General features: G+C 38.1%; 1 protein-coding gene across 3 annotated transcripts in view; it reads right to left on the reverse strand.

Annotated features, from left to right (window-relative positions):
- Positions 1-13,650, reverse strand: part of Sec24a (SEC24 homolog A, COPII component) — a 71,092-nt gene that overhangs the window by 18,229 nt on the left and 39,213 nt on the right. For all 3 annotated transcript variants that reach the window (XM_004836554.4, XM_021241019.2, XM_021241017.2), the window contains 6 exons: positions 11,133-11,245; positions 10,346-10,464; positions 5,395-5,450; positions 4,128-4,334; positions 2,434-2,554; positions 1,554-1,712 (listed from right to left, as the gene is read on the reverse strand). In XM_004836554.4, coding sequence (XP_004836611.2) covers positions 1,554-1,712; positions 2,434-2,554; positions 4,128-4,334; positions 5,395-5,450; positions 10,346-10,464; positions 11,133-11,245 — 775 coding nt within the window. The remainder of the gene's footprint in view (positions 1-1,553; positions 1,713-2,433; positions 2,555-4,127; positions 4,335-5,394; positions 5,451-10,345; positions 10,465-11,132; positions 11,246-13,650) is intronic.

Raw genomic sequence — 13,650 nt, forward strand, 5'->3', positions numbered from 1 at the left:
CCTGGGAGTATAGCTCAATGGGAGGGCATCTGCCCAGCATGTGTGAAGACCAAAGTGTTCAATCCCCAGTACCACCAAAAAAAAAAAAAAAGAAAAAATCCACAAGCTGATAATGTGGAGAAATGAAAAACTAAGAAGGAAAACAAATTAAAAGATCTCCCAGCCTCTGACTCTGGAGAAAGACAGTGTCAGTGGTTGTAAAACAATGAAAATGAAAATGTATTCAATACCACTGAACTATACAAATAAAAATGTGAAAAAAAAAAATGTGAAGGGGTTAAGGATATAAACTCAAGGGAGAGTGTTTGCCTACCATGTGTCAGGTCCTGGGTTTGATGCCTAGCACTGCAAAAAAAAAATTTTTTTTAATTGTTTAAAAGTAGATTAAAATGGCAATTTTTAAAAAGAATTTTTAGGCTGGGAATTTAGCTCAGTGGTTTTGCCACCTGCTATGCAAGCAAAAGGACGCAAGTTTGATCCCTGGTACCAAAAAAATTAATTAATTAATTTTTTTAAGAAAAAGAATTTTTAGACAGGGTCTTCACTTTGTAGTTCAGACTGCTCAAACTCCTGGTGATCCTCCTGCCTCAGACTTGAGTGCTGGGATTACATACATGTGCCACCATGCCCAGCTTAAAGGTAGATTAAAAATGGTAAATTTTGTTATGTGTATTTTACTATGGTGTTTTAAAAATCCAAATAATTGTTCAATTAAAATAAAGTCAGGTGTGGTGGTATGTATCTGTAGTCCCAGCTACTCAGCTATTTGAGAGGCTAAGGGGAGTTCAAGACCAGTTTGGAGGGCCAGGGATTTAGCTCAGTGGTTCTGCTGCCTGCCTCGAAAGCCCAAGTTCAATCCCCAGAAAAAAAAAAGACCAGTTTAGGATACCCAGTAAGACCTCATCTCAAGGGGAAAAAAAAGATCTACTGTTCAATAAGTAGACTAAAACTGCATTAATGGGGCCAGGGATTTAGCTCAGTGATGCTGCCGCCTGCCTCACAAGCCCAAGGTCCTGAGTTTGATCCCTGGTAGCCCCGCCCCCACGCCAAAAAAAAACACATTAGTAACAGTTTTATTCTTGTTGAAAATATGGTCTTTTTTATTTTTAAAAAATAAGATAATTCACAGGCCCTAAAATTCAACATTTTAGGGCCAGGGATGTAGTTCAGTGGCACCGTGCCTGCCTTGCAAGCACAAGGTCCTGAGTCCAATCTCTGGTACCAAAAAAAAAAAAAGTGTTCAGTTCAGTAGTTTTTAATATATTCACAATATTCCCTGTTTTTTAATAGTGTTTCTTATCTCTTAATTACTTTTTTTTTTTTTTTTTTTTTAAAGTATCTGGGATCGAACTCGGGACCTTGTGCTTGTGAGGCAGGCAGCAGAACCACTGAGCTAAATCCCTGGTCCCTTAATTACCTCTTTATTATTATGTACTCTAAGAGTCAGCAAAGCATCTTAAAAAGGCAAATTTTATAAGACTAGATGAACACCGGTACATTTATTGAAATGAAAAACAGTATTATTCCTTTATTAGAAGTAAAGGGCTCCCCACCTTTGGTGCACCGAATCCTCATGACTGCCTCAAAGCCAATCTTCCGAGTAAGGTACCTCTGCAGCTCCTTCTGCAATTTCTGCACCTGGACAGGGTTGTGCTGATGGTGGTAAGATGGATAGTAGTAGACACTGCCTGCTGAGTACCGAGAAATACACCCTGCAAGAGGACACACACTCCTTTTTAAATAGTGCCATCAACTACTATCACGACACCAGATTCCAAATTCTCTTCAAATTGCATAAAATTTCACCTTTTATTATGCCAAAGTAACTGCAGGAATTTGACTCAAGTTTTTGTCTAACTTCTTCAAGATACTGTTAAAAAGAATACTCCTAGGGCTGGGGATAGCTCAGGGGTTTCACCACCTGCTGCGCAAGTACAAGGACCCGAGTTCGATCCCCAGTACCAAAAATAAAAAAAAAAAAAAAAGAATACTCCATTCCTTTATACAGTAGTACAGAAATTTCTCTATTTCTCTTCTCCTAAATGAGAGAAGACTATAAAGTTTATAACAGACTAAAGTGTATGATTAAGGGCTTGGGGCATGGCTCAGTTGGTAAAGTCCTTGCCTACAAGGTCCTGGGTTCAATTCTCGGCACTGCTAATAGAACAAAACAAAATCTGACTTATCAGCCAGGAGCAGCAGCCCATGCCTACAGTTGTAGCCATTTGGGAGGTTGAACTGTAATGACCACTTAGACCAGCCTAGGCAAGACAGCAAGATCCCAGCTCAAAATAGAAGTTAAATTAAAAAAACTGACTGATTCACTCTCCCAAGGAAATAAAATTTCTTTTACTTTGTCTTTCACTTATAACAACATTGTGTAAGTATCATTTTGATATTTAGGGGAAAAAAAAGTCATTAGGAAGTACTTACCTAGTGAAGCCAAATCAGAATACTGTCCACTGAGAAGAAATAAGTCAACAGCTACCTGCTGACCAGAACAGTCCAAGGCTAATTTCTTATAGAAATCAGTGGATGGTGTCAGGTGTATTTCCTATGAATGATAAATTCAAAGGGAAATGTTAAAAAATTATTACATCATCAACAAACATAAATAAACATATACATATACCAAGGTGTTAATAACAATTATCTCTGGACATTCTACACAGCTTTTGCTTTGTTATACAATTTGATTTTTCATTAAGAAGCTTGTACTGCTTAAGACTGCTTGACCGCCGCCTGCCTCAGAAGCACAAGGTCCCAAGTTCAATCCCCAGTACCAAAAAGAAAAAAAGAATGCTTAAGAATTTTCTGAAACATTTAGGAGTGGGGATATATAGCTCAGTGGTAGAACACTCATGAATGCAGCCCTGTGTTCAATACCCAGCACAGAGAGAGAGAGAGAGAGAGAGAGAGAGAGAGAGAGAGAGAGAGAGAGAGAGAGAAGGAGAGGGAGAGAGGGAGAGAGACACAGACAGAGAGAGACAGAGAGAGAGACAGGAGACAGACAGAGAGCCACATGCCCATAAAGCCAGCACTCTGGGAGACTAAGGCAGGAGAATCAAAAGTTCTAGCCCAGCCCAGGCAACTTAGGAAGATCTTTTCTCAAAAACATGTTTAAAAATAGCTGAGGATATAGCTCAGTATAAAGGCCCTGGGTTGAACCCCAGTGTCTACAGGGAAAAAAAGGAAAGAGAATAAAAGAATTTTATATGAGAATTTTTTCTTTGTTGTTGTTGTTCTTTTACAAAGAAATACTTCTATCATACTAATATTGTAATAGGCAACAGTAACTAACTAAAATCTATTATATGCTCAATATGCTAAGCAATTCGTATGTGATATCTGTTTAGTCCTTTCAACTACCCTAAGAGGTAAGTACTACTGTTTTCTTTATTTTACATATACAGAAACAAAGGACCAAAGAAATTAAGTAACTATTCAAGTTCACACATCTAATAAGCAATAGAACTTACTCAGCCAATTCCAGGAGTGATAAAACCAGCATAGCGTATTGGCTTCTCACTCACTTTTGGGAAATACAGCTCTCAAACTCATAAGTTTTCAAGGTACTCAAAAGTACTCAAAAGTAAACTGTGGTGGGCTGGGGATTTAGCTCAGTGGTTCTGCCGCCTGCCTGGCAAGCGCGAGGTCCCAAGTTCGATCCCCGGTACCAACAAAAAAAAAAGGAAACTGTGGTTGTCAATATAACAAATTATGACACTTCCTAGCTGATCAGGTTCCACTTTGTCCTTAGCACAGTATATTCTCTTAGGTTCTAGACTTTCTTATCAAAGCCAATCTGGATTGCTAGTGGCCTGCTAGAGACAGAGTGAATCAGGTAGAGGAAAATGTAGTAAAATAGGGATGTCTGCATAACAGTGAAACATTGACACTAGGGATATAGCTCAGTGGTAGAGCACTTGCCCAGTAAGTATGCACAAGTCCCTGGCTTCCATCCCAGCACTGCAAAAAACAAAACAAAAAAGTGAAAACCTTTATCTAGTTCCTTATACTCCCTCTTCCCCACAACTGAAAAATAAATTTTATACAAACAACCTCTGAGGCCAAAGGGACAGAAAGCACCAGCGTAAATCTTATCACACACTCAACAGCTTTCTAACCTTAGCAGATGTCCTCTGGTTGGGCTCCTCTCGTGGCTTCAGGGCTCCCACTCCAAGAGTCGGGAGCTGTGTTTGAAAGACAGACATTCGACCACCAGTTGGGGACATCAGCTTAAAGGCAGCCTGAAGAGCAGGACCCAAGGCACTCTGGGTCTCCAGAGACTTGGTAAACATTTGCGGCAAAGTTTTCAGTAAACTTTGGACAAGCTTTTGAAACAAAGAAAGAAAATCCAAGAGTGTTACAATTGAATTTTTCCACAATAGCCAGTATCTAATACAGCAGACAAGACGATGAGTTATGATGATGATCAGAGAATCTACAGACACTGCAGTCAACAATGAAGTTGGCCAAATGACAAGAAAGCCATTTTAAGTCAACATTATAAGTTGGCAAGCAAGACATCAAAATTGGAGCCTTATAGTTCTTGTACATGCAGCAGTCCAGCAAGACTATAAGTCCAAAATTTATCCAAAACAATCATACTATAGAAATTTAATATATTTAATGGCATGAAATATGGCTTTCTCCATCACCTCTATATGCTTTATTCTGTTAGCTTTCAAAGTGAGTTTAACTCTTCCCTGTTGCAAAATCTAAGATATCCAGTAACTTTGCCAACTAGTAGTGTCACTACAAAAGAAAAACAAAATCAAAACCAACTACCTATTCAGGTTAGGTTGTACAAATAAAGAGAATTAATGGGGAAGAAATACTGCACACTATGGCACAGTGACCAATGCCAAAAGCAGAGACCACAGACTTGCTAGTTAAAATGTTCCCCCTACGGCATTTATCCATGTACAGGGTAGACAACATTCCCCCTTCAGACACATTCTGTTCACCTCTCACTGTCTTACGGCATGGCAATTTCCAGGCAGGTAATAAGAGTTTCTTCTGAACTGACCCCAATGACACTCTGTGAATCAGAAAAGCAAAGGGCACTGAGAGCAGCCCAGCTACTGGGCATCTGTGTGGTGACCAGAAGCTTTAGCTCAGCAACCCTCTGGACTTCCCAGACGCTGGCGAGACAGCGTTCTTCCTGCTGTTCCTCCCTTCTGGAACAGCTTATCTTCTACCCTACTACAACGTGCTGCATTAGACTTAAAAATGACTTCAACTTGAGAACTGTCTGCAACTAAGAGCAAGTACAAAATGCTACATATCTTAGAACCGTCCAAGAAAAATGCAAAACATTACTTAGAGTTTATTGCAAAAGGATGACATCAGTGTTTCAATTAAATATGTCAGGTAGAAAATGCGCCTTACCTCTTTACTTTCATTTAAATTTACCAGTAAGTTTTCTGGCATAGGTATAAAAATATCTGAAAGAACAAATAAAGACATATTTTAAACAAAATACATGACACTGCTACGCCTAACCGCCCATCCTCGAGGGGAAGCTGTCTCTTCCACTCTCAAGCACTATGCACTATCTCCACTATGCACTATCTCGGGAGCCACCAGAGAACGGGACTCCGGCTTTCTGCTCCTTGCTTGCAGCCTTAGGAAGCGTCAACAGCCTTCCAATTAGGGAGCAGAACTTGGCAACATCTGTGCAAGTATTCTGCCTCTTAAAAACAACCATTTAGCATCTTGCTTTACCTTCATTTGGCGAGCCAGCCAAAGATGCACTCTTGGTATTAAAAAAAAAATCAACTAACATGACATGCAAGAACCATACATCTTGCCAGGTGAGGTGGCACACGCCCATGATCCAGCACTCGGGAGGCTGAGGCAGGAGGACCAGTGAGAGCTCAAGGCCAGGCTGAACTACATAGTGAGACTCTGTCTCAAAAACAAAACAAAAACAAAAAAGAATGCTCTATCTTTATACACAAGTACCAGTTCACCAACCCTGCTGTTTTCACAAAAAGAAAGCCACACAGGGGCTGGGTGTGTAGTTCAATTGGCAACACACTTTCCTAGCGTGTGCACTGGCCTGAGTTTGGATCCCAGCACCACAAAATAATAAAACCAAAGGTCTGCACCAATGCTTTGCACAGGGCTACAAACTGAAGAGCACCAGAATGTATGCAACCTGGCCACTGTGGGGCTCACGCAGAATTCACATTTATACTGGTTTGGGGATTAAATTCCCCACCTTCAATGGGAAGCAACAGGGAAGAGCACGTAAGTGGTAAAGAATTATAAGGAAAATTAGACTCTAGACTTCTGTGTTGATTTTGCTTACACAAAAATAAGGCTTATTATGAAGTTTGTAAAAAAAAATCAATAAATAATTTGAAATAGTAAATGTTTAATTGTCATAAAAATTCCACTGTCCATTCTTTATAAATCTTTTTTAAAAAGATTTTATGACAGCTTTATTAAGATGCAGCTCACATATCATAAAATTCAGCCTGATACAGAGTACAGTTCTGGAGCCAGGCATGGTGGCACACACCTGTGATCTCAGCATTCAGGAGGCTCAGGCAAGGGGACTGCTCTGAGTTTGAGGCCAGCTTGGGCTATATAAGTCAGTTTAAAGCCAGCCTGAACTTCAGAGCAAGACTCTGTCTCAAAAAAACAAACATAGGGGGCCGGGGATTTAGCTCAATGGTTCCACCGCCTGCCCCAAAAGCACAAGGACCCGAGTTTGATCCCCAGTACCAAAAAACAAAACTTTTGGCCAGGGATTTAGCTCAGTGGTTCTACCGCCTGCCCTGCAAGCGCAAGGACCTGAGTTCAATCCCCAGTACCAAAAAAAAAAAAAACATAAATAGGGCCGAGAATTTAGCTCAGTGGTGCCGCTGCCTGCCTCACAAGTGCAAGGTTGAGTCTGATCCCCAGTAACCCCCCCTCAAAAAAAATAAGTAAATGAATGAATGAATGAAAGAAAAAAGAGTACAGTTCTGAGTTGGGATGTAGCTAAGTGGTAGAGCAATTGCCCAACATGTACAAGCTCCTGGGTTTGATCCTTGGCATTGGGGGAAAAAAAGTACATTTCAGTGATTTTATTACACATTCGTAGTTATACAACCATGATCATTATCTAATTCCAGATCTTTATCATCATTTCAAAAAGAAACTCTGTAACCACTAACAGTTACTCCCAGCCCAGCCCCACACCAAGTTCCTGGCAATGAATCTACTTTCTGTCCCCATGGAATTACATCTTCAGGATATTTCATATAAAGAGACCCACACTGTACGTGGTCTTTTGTGATTGGCTTCATTCACTAGCATGTTTTCAAGATTCACCCATGCATCAGTATTTCTTTTTTATTGCTGAATAATATTCTACTATAGGACTACACTTTGTTTAACAGTTCCCAACTGCTAGGTCATATGGTGACTCTGTTTAACTTTCTGAGGAACTGCCACACTGTTTTTGACTCTTGTAGTGTGTGAGGATCTCAATTTCTCCGTATCTCCACCAATACTTGTTATTATCTACCTGTTTAATTTTAGCCATCCTACATGGTATGAGCTGACATTTCAATGTGCTTTTCACTTGCATTTGTCTGATAACTCATGATGTAACACATTTATCAAATTGCTCACAGATTTTTTGTGGCAGGTGCTAGAGATTTGAACCCAGGGCCTTGCAGAAGCTAAGTAAGCCATTGAGCTATATCCCCACTCCCAAGAATATTGAATATTGTGAATTGAGTAGAACAATGTTGTTCAAACCTAATGTTGTGCTATTCTGTTTTTTCATTGTTATAGTTCTTCACGTAACCTAGGTATAAATCCCTCATCAGGTATGATTTGCAAATATTTTTCTCCCAATTTGTGGCTTGTCTTGATGGTATTCATTTTCTTGATGGTGGTATTCATTAAAGCACATAACTATTTTTTTTTTTTTTTTTTGGAGACAGAGTCTCACTGGGTAGTCCAGGGATTCTGAAGAAGCTCAATTTATCTATTTTTTTCTTTTGCTACCTGTGCATTTGATGTTACATTTAAGAAACTGCTGCCAAATCCAAGATTCACTCCTATGTTTTCTTCTAACATTTTTTAATCTCACAGCTGGGTCACCCACTTTTTAATCTTATTATGATAAAATATGCACAATGTACAAAATCTACCCTCTTAGCTTTTTTTTTTTTTTTTGGTACCAGCGATCAAACCTAGGACCTTGCGCTTGTGAGGCAGGCACGACATCACTGAGCTAAATCCCCAGCCCCCGTCTTTACTATTTTTAAGTGTACAATTCAATGGCATTCAATATAGTCACAATGATGTACAGCTATCATCTATCTTCAGAACTTTTTCATTATCCCACAGAAAACCTCTGTACGCAGTAAATAGTGACTCCCCAGTCCCCTTCTCTCTCAACCCCTAGTAATCTCTACTGTATTTTCTATCTCTATGAATTTTCTTAATTTAGATGTCTCATATAAGTAGAATCAGACAGTATTTGTCCTTTTGTATCTGCCTCATTTTGCTTAGCAAAATGTCTTCAAATTTCACCCATGTTGTGACAGGTATCAGAATTTCATTGCTTTTTAAAGCTAAATAATATTTCATTATTACCTTTACACTACATTTTCCTTGTTCAGCTATTGATGGTTGCTTCAGAGTGTTTCCAATTCTTGCTACTTTAATTAATGTTGCTATGAATAATACATAATTATCTGTCTCAATCCCTGCTTTCCATTATTTTGGGTATGTAATGAGAAGTACAGATGCTAAATTGTATGCTAATTTGACATTAACTTTGAAAAATTGCCAAACTAATTTCCATAGCAGCCATACCATTCTCCATTCCTACCATCAATACACAAGAGTTGTACTGTCTCATACTTTGCCAACACTTGTTATTTTCCATGATTTTTAAAAAAATATTAGGCAGGGCCAGGGATTTAGCTCAGTGGCACCGCACCTGCCTTGCAAGCGTAAGGTCCTGAGTTTGATTCCCGGTACTGGAAAAATACATACATACATACATACATAATAAAATATTAGCCACCCCCCTAACCGACATGAAGCAGTTAACTCTTGGAGGTTTGTTTGTCTTCCAGTGCTAGGGCATGAACCCAGGCCTTGAGCATGCTAGGCGAGTGCTCCAGCAGTGAGCTGCAATCCCAGCCCTCACTGCGGTTTTGATTTACTCTTCTCTAATAGTGTGATGTTGGGCACTTTTTCATGTCCTTATTGGCCATCTGTATATCTTCTCGCCCATTTTTTTTTTTTTTCTCTGCCCATTTTTGATATGTTATTTGCAAATGTTTTCTCAGATCTATAGGCTCTCTACACTCTCTGGATAGTGTTCTTTGACATACAAAGGTTTTTAATATTAATAAAATCCAATCACTTATCTTTACTGTCAATTCCAATGTTATAAAGATTTTTCTCCTGTGTTTTATACTTTTAGCCCTGAAGTTTAGATCTTTAACTCATTCTTGGCTAATTTTCTTTTTATGACATGGCATAAACTTCATTTTTTTGCTTGTTCAGTTTTCCTACAACCATTTGGTGAAAAAATTCATTTCCTCCATTGAATAGTCTTGGCATTCTTGTCAAAAAAATTAACTGATTTAACCCAGCACTCAGGAGGATCACTGAGAAATCAAGGCCAGCCTAAATTATACAGCAAGAATTTCTCTCCCCCCCACCAAAAAAATTAACTGACTATATATGTTAGGGTTTATTTTTGAGCTTTCTACACAATTTTTTGGCCTTCATTTCTGTCCTTAAATATATCTGTTGTTGCTGGGCATGGTGGTGCATGTCTGTAATCCCAGAACTTGGGAGGCAGAAGAAGGAGTGCTGTATGAAGCCAGCCTGGGATACATAGTAAGTTCAAGGCCAGCCTGAATTATAAAGTGAGACCCTGTCTCCAAACCACCCCCCAACCCCCCCAATATATATATATATATATTTGTTGTTTTTCTTTCTGTGGTACTAGGAATCAAACCTAAAGTCTTAGACATGCTAAGCAAGGGCTCAAACACTGAGCCAAATCCTCATCTCTCAAATACTTTTTAATGAATGAATGGGGGAGGTGCTAAAATTAAATTTAATCTGATTTCTAACATTAACCATTTTTTGTTTCCTTGTTCAGAATTCACTTATCCATAACCTTGTTTTCTCTTTTATAAAGTGAGAGATTGAACTGAAGAACTCTTACAACTTCAACAATCTAATGATTTTATATTCAAGATTTTCATTTATATAGTAGACTTATACCATAAACTCATAATTTGCCATATAGTCAAGAAATACTTTTAACATGAAAAATTCCTAAGGCAGTTAAGTGTATAATACATACCATCAATATCTGAAATTATTAGCATCTGAGGTTGAGAAAGACCTTCTTGAAGACTATAGAAATGAATTGTACTGTCAAATGTTATGAAGCCAATTTTTGTTCTTGTGTTGCCAGGAAGCCTAAAAACAAACAAATATAGAAGAATATTTTATCAAGTTTTCATATATATAAATATACATATGTATTTTTAAATAAAATATCTGCTCAATATCACATGAGATATCTAGTTTAATATTAAGGAAGACAGACCAACAGAAACAATGTCCAAAGCTCCCAATTTTTACCTGGAAAAACGTATCCTCCCCAAATAGAAAACACTACACATAAGCCAACTAATCAATGAAAAGCAGTAATAATACCGCAATCTAAAACCTATTACTCCTCTATAATGTTATATATAATAACTTAGGAAGTTAATATATAACAAATGCTGCAAAGTATGTACACAACTTGTGGACAATTTAAAGTTATTTTATAAAAACTGATTCAGGAGCTGGAGATGTAGCTCAGTAGTAGAGCACTTGCCTGGCATGTCAAAGCCTTGGGTTTCATCTCCAACACTACAAGAAAAAAAAAGCTTCAAAAAATTACTAATTACTAACTCTAAAATGTAATATAAATTTAGATAGTACAGTTGTTTAAAACGTTTTCCACAAATCTCTTTCACATTATTAACTGACTTACGTAAACTTTTGGAACATAATTACATGGTCTTTTTTTGGTGTATATTTTGAAAACGACTCGATTTACAAATACTGTTAGTTTCAGATTCAATGAAGGCACTTACAAATCCAGATTGTCTAACAAACTCTGGCAAACTGAATTCAAGTATCCAGTTTCAACTGCATTATGAGATACATCAAATACAAAGAGGTACACTGGAGGTTGTGGTGGTCGTAACTGGAGGGGAAAAAAAGAACCACATTAAATACATTTAACAGGATTAAACAAATTTATCTGCTGTGGCCACCTACAGCAAAACCGTAAGATAAACATTATTCACAGTCTGAGTGGCAACAACACATAAGGCGATATGACACTGTGTACAGGTGCGGACTTGAAAGAAAACTCAGTCTATGACTCCCACACTCCAGAAGGGTGTTCTCCAGGACAGGCAGGGAGGAAATAGGACAAAAAGGTCTGCTAGCAGCTCCAGCAATGTTCAGCTGCTTGACTTAAGGAGTGCTAACAAAGACGTTACTTCATAATTATTTGATAACCTACATATTTATCTTACACTGACTTTTCTATGTCAGCCTTCTGTCTCACACCAGGAAAATTATAGCTATGAAAGTGATAAATTAGTCTCAGTTATTTAACCAACATATTTCAGCTAAATTCTATAAAAATGTGAGGCCTTACATATATATTTTTTTCCATTTCAAAGACCTTACATATATTTTATAAACTTCCAAATCTAAAGCTTTGTTTTCAAGCCAGTATATGTATCAAATAACCACAATGAGAGTTAGGCATACAGTATACTACCTTTTATGTGTCTGTGTAGATACCACTTACCAAATTCATGAAACGCAGGTAAGCTATGAAGGAGCAAAAATCTTTGTAATAGGGGCCAGGCATTTAGCTCAGTGGTTCCAGCGCCTGCCTCACAAGCCCAAGGTCCCAAGTTCGATCCCCGGTACAAAAAAAAAAAAAAAAAAAAAAAAAAATCTTCGTAATAGGCAAGTTTCTGGCTTTTAAAGGAAGCCATTTTCGCAAAATCTGGGTGCTAAAAGAACTTAGGTCAATTCAAAAGAGTAACACTACAGAAAGCTATTACCAACGACTTAAGTGCCACAGAATGTTTTCTCCACTACAACTCTGTGGTAAGAGACTGATTCCACAGTAAATGGAACCAAATGCCCAGATAAGAGATTATGCGACCAAAAAAGATACTAAAATACTGAAATAACTAAACGATGGCCTCATATCTTATCTTCATAGCCTCCTTCCATCCCTGGAGTAAATAATGGCATGGTCGCCTGGCATGGTGGTGCACACCTGTAATCCCAGTACTCAGAAGGCTGAGGCAGGAGGATCACCACAAGTTCGAGGCCAGTCTGGGCTACACAGTGAGTTCAGGGACAACCTGAACTATAAAGCAAGACTTTGTCTCCAAAAAAAAACATGACATGGTAAAGAGTAACCAAATCACTACGGACATTTATAGCTAAATGGATGCACATTGAAACCATACTCTTATGTGAAATAAATAGAACACACATGTGTAAATACCGAATAGTTTCTCTGGTGTGAGAAACTGAAAGTGTAAATAAGACTTAAAATGATTAAAATGAATAAATGATAATCTGAAATAGGAACAAAAGGTGCAAAAGGGTACGGGACGTTGGAGGGGTAGAGAAAAAGAAAGAAGGGAAAGGAAAAATGATGAGAAATGGAAAAAATAGAAATAAACTCTTTGTAAATAGGGAAGGGAGGGCAGGGAATAGGGGAAAAATAGGAACCAAGATGCATCATGTAAAGGTACAAGATCCCAATGATGAACGTAAATGTACTGTACACCTAAAATGTATCAATAAAAGAATTTAAGGAAAATAAAAAAGAATAACCAAATCAAAAAGCTTAGATTAAGTACTTCCCTTTACATAGTGATACATGGCAAGGTGCTGAACCTAAGTTTGATTTTACACCTGTAAAGTAGGGTTAACAGCATTTCCCTGGCTTACTTCAGAGTATTATTTTGATGATCAAAACTATAAGGCCCAGCAGTCAGGAGGCTGAGGCAGGAGGATGGCCACAAGCTCAAGGCCAGCCTGAATTACACAGCGAGATCCTGTCTCAAAAAAGCAAAGGGGGGGGGGGGGTCCCTCTAAAATGTAAAGTACTAAACATCAAACATAATTATTTTTAAAATGTAAGACATATATAAAATTTTCTCACATACGTATAAAAGTACTTGCAAGGGGATCTTCATCACCATTATTTGTAACAACAAAATTATTAAACTGCAAATTTCTCAACAGACACACAAGAAAGCTAAGTGGAATCTTACAAATGCTCTCACTTTTCAAATGTATCCTTATATATAAACTAAATACTTTATAATGAACAAATATTATGCTTTCTAAATATAAAACATAAAATTCTGCTGGGTGCAGTGGCATACACCTGTAATCCCACCTATTTGAGAGGTTGAACAGGAAAAGTCCAAGTTCAAGGCCAGCCTTGGCAGCTTCAGAAGACCCTGTCTCAAAATAAAGAATATATATGCTGGGGATATAGCTCAGAACAGAAGTCCTGGGTTCAATCCCTACTACCATAAAAAAACTAACCCCCCCACCAAA

Source organism: Heterocephalus glaber, unplaced genomic scaffold (genome assembly GCF_053883595.1).
Source record: "Heterocephalus glaber isolate CG9 unplaced genomic scaffold, H.glaber_assembly_v1.0 deba00001606, whole genome shotgun sequence".
In the NCBI taxonomy this organism is placed as follows: Eukaryota; Metazoa; Chordata; class Mammalia; order Rodentia; family Bathyergidae; genus Heterocephalus; species Heterocephalus glaber.